The 3,468-nt window shown below is 34.0% G+C and overlaps 1 protein-coding gene across 1 annotated transcript; it reads right to left on the bottom strand.

The window, feature by feature from the left end:
- Positions 1 to 1,522: 1,522 nt before the first annotated feature.
- On the bottom strand, positions 1,523 to 2,473 carry LOC101217501 (probable long-chain-alcohol O-fatty-acyltransferase 6). Its single transcript, XM_004140024.3, has one exon. The coding sequence runs from the start codon at positions 2,471 to 2,473 to the stop codon at positions 1,523 to 1,525; it is 951 nt and encodes a 316-aa protein (XP_004140072.1).
- Positions 2,474 to 3,468: the final 995 nt, after the last annotated feature.

Below are 3,468 nucleotides of genomic sequence, written 5' to 3' on the forward strand. Positions count from 1 at the left end.
ACAAAGGTAGAGGCAAGCCAAATTGGAACCTAGAAAATAACAAAGTCTTCACCACAGCTTCGGTAAAAAAGGCTATTCAAATCTCCCCAACCAACGAGAATAACGGAGTCGACAACCGGATTTTCAAAGCCCTTTGGAAATCACCAATTCCAAAGAAATGTAAATTTTTCCTGTGGTCCATTCTCCATGAAGGTATCAACACAATGGATAAGCTTCAAAGAAGACAGCTGAATACGTGCCTTAATCCTAATTGGTGCGTCATGTGCCACTCTGAATGTGAAACAAGTGACCGCTTATTGGTAAACTGTAGACCAGCTAGCTTTCTCTGGGAAACATTGCAAGCTAAAACTAGATTATTGCATCATTCGTTCAATGATCTAAAAGCGATAGTTACTTCCATTCTGAACCAGAATTATGGTAATATATAGAAAGAACATTATCAACACAATTGTTTATGTCGCTATCTTTTGGACCATCTAGACAGAAAGAAATAGTAGAATTTTCACCAACAAACAAAGTAGTCTTGTTAATCTATGGGAAGATAGCTGTAACTATATCGGTCAATGGTGTAGCCGCCTTCACCTTCTTAAAGACTACTCTTCTAGTGCGTTAGCTCTTAACTTCACTGCTTTTCTTTAAAAGCTTGGGGCTTCTCTCTAGCCCATTGTATGACCTTATTATTTTAATAAATTCGGTGTCGGGAGCTTTTCTCTCTCAACACTAGTTTCCCTCTAAAAATAATTAGCTACATACTTCCCATTGTTGGAACAAAGATGAAATGTTTATGATACTCTCTATGAAATGCTAATGGCAATCAGTTGTTATGAATCATACTTGTGATCTTAAGATCAACAAACAGTAAAAAGTACTTTAAAATAATGACCAGAAAGCTATACATCAGGGATACCAATTAGGATTACATAAAAAATCACAAACAAGAAGATTAGAAATTAAGGCAGAAAGAGAAGGTGCCTCTAGGCTCAACTTCTAAAGAAGGAGAAGAAAAGGAAGAAGTGGGTAATGTTGTTGCAACACTACTAATTAATGCCATACCCTCACTTGAACTATTATTACCATGCCATGAGTTTATCCTTTCTTATACTTTCAAAACTAGTAATACTTTCCAGTTTCCAGTGTTCTTTTTTTTTTTTTGAAAAATAAGCATATAAATACTATATTTTTACTTATAAATCTACTTTCCACACATTTCTATATATCCTTATCAATCCAATCTATTTTTTTTATCGGAAAGGGGATAAAGTGATAGTAAAAATAGATTTTGTTTTATTTTTCAAAAGGTATTTTTTTAGTATGGGAGATCAAACATTCAATACACGTACAACATAGTTAAGTCAAATTACCATTAAGTTCAACTCATATAGAGTTTAGATCCAGAAAATACTTAATAACATTTTCTTTTTTAATTACAATGCCTAAAAGTAAATTAAACCTTGAAAATAATATAACACATAATACCTCATGATAGGGAAGAAGGAATAATTTTCTTTCAATATTCTCATCCTCAGGCTAAAGTCTTCAACATTAGAGGAAAAAGCAACCAAAGAGTGGTGGTTCCCGTAAACATCGTGGTTAATAGTGTAGAAACTGCCCTTTGTAGCTGCCATTTTTTCTCATAAGCCCTCTTCAATTCAATCTCCAAGGCCAAACACACTCCATGAATCACAAAGAACCACGTGAATTCCCACGTCGGATTCGCTCTGACCATATAGTAATACAAAAGCTCATGCATAAGCCCCGACACCACAAACACAGTCACCACTGCCACCCACCGTGGCATCCCTACTTTGTAACGAATTGGTTTGTAGATGGTGCTGTGCAAAGTTTCAGATACTAATAGATTCCACCTCCGGCCCCATAAATTTTGAAGCGATGTCGCCAGATATGGCTCGTTGAATGGTTGTCTGACCTCGACGCCGAAAGTTGATTGAACAAAGACATTGGACAAACTCATAACTACGTCTAAGTAGAAATACACGGTAGCACCATTGATCCATGACTTTACATTATTGGGACAAACAAGGTCAATATAGCTGTTTCCTAAGATCAATATGGCAAGTATCACCACTTTGGTTGGCAAGTTTAGAGGCAATAACTTTGGAAGCGATTTTTGATCATGTGGGGTTGTTTTGTTGTGCTTGGTTCTAGTTGGAAAGAAAGCAATGGAAGCAAAAAGAGGGAAGGACAATGGTGGGTTGGAAGCTAGAGGACCCGAATCAAATGTGAAAAGAAGTAGCTTAAAGGTGGTAAGCCAGGTGACGAATAAGCCAACACTGCTAGTGAAGAGGATGGAGGAGAAGTAGAGAGGGAGGACGACGAAGATGGAGAAGACAGGGAGGAGAGAGAGAAGCCGGAGTTTGGCTTTGGAAAACTTTGAAGCTATGAAATAGCAATACAAAGAGGACAAAATGAATACTGGCAACACCTTGATGAATCTCACGATTTCGCCAACCATATTAGATGATTTGCGTTTGGTTTCTTTTAATTTCGAGTCTTTTCTGTTTTGTTTGCTTATTTCTGGGCTCTTCTTTCGGTGTTAAAAGAAATCTTTTAACATACCTTTTTCATACTTAACAACAAGCTGATGTGATTGCCATGGAGCCTATGGTCGTCTAATCTTTATTGAACTTCAAACTTAACGTGAATTATATACGTTACTTGCACAGTGTAAAACAACTTTACACACACTATTACAATAAACATATTGTTTGGCCACATTTCACGATCAACCGATGATACGGGCGACAATTTGTAAGTAGATAATTCCTGTTGAAACTTCTAGAGAAACCTGGTAGAAAACTAGTTATAAAAGGATGTGCTAAAGAATACAATGAGTGGCGAGAGTTCAATGAAAATAATTTAAGAAAATATTAACATCAATCTAAATAAAAATTCAAATCTAAAATTTGATGAAAATTAAGATGAATGTAAAAATTGAGAAAAAATCATAAGAACACTCCTGCACACTTCGACATATACTTTATAAAAATCTACTGTTAAATCATATACAATACCACTTAATTTTGTAATTTGTGTCAAAAATATTTTTAAATCTCAAAAGTTTCGAAAATACGTTTAAATTTAACTTTTAAAATAGGTTTTATAAATATCTCTCTTATTGTTATTGTTAGTTTAATTAGATGAAAAATGTTGGTCATAGTGTTGTTTTGTTAGAAATATGGAACAATCAACTTTAACTTCGAAAGTTAAAAAATATCCACTCCTGTACATACAATATATATATATATATATATATATATATATATATATATATATATCAATACTATCTTCTCTATGTTCCCTCATTTTTTATGGGCTTCTCTTATTCAATACCTTCTTACAGATCTTGTTGGCCTCTTACTTTCGATTTTATTAGTTATTTGACATTTGTCGTTTATCAAAAAAAAATAATAAATAAACAATTACATATTTCATATAATAAGATAATAT

The sequence above is a fragment of the Cucumis sativus genome, chromosome 7 (assembly GCF_000004075.3).
Source record: "Cucumis sativus cultivar 9930 chromosome 7, Cucumber_9930_V3, whole genome shotgun sequence".
Taxonomy (NCBI): Eukaryota; Viridiplantae; Streptophyta; class Magnoliopsida; order Cucurbitales; family Cucurbitaceae; genus Cucumis; species Cucumis sativus.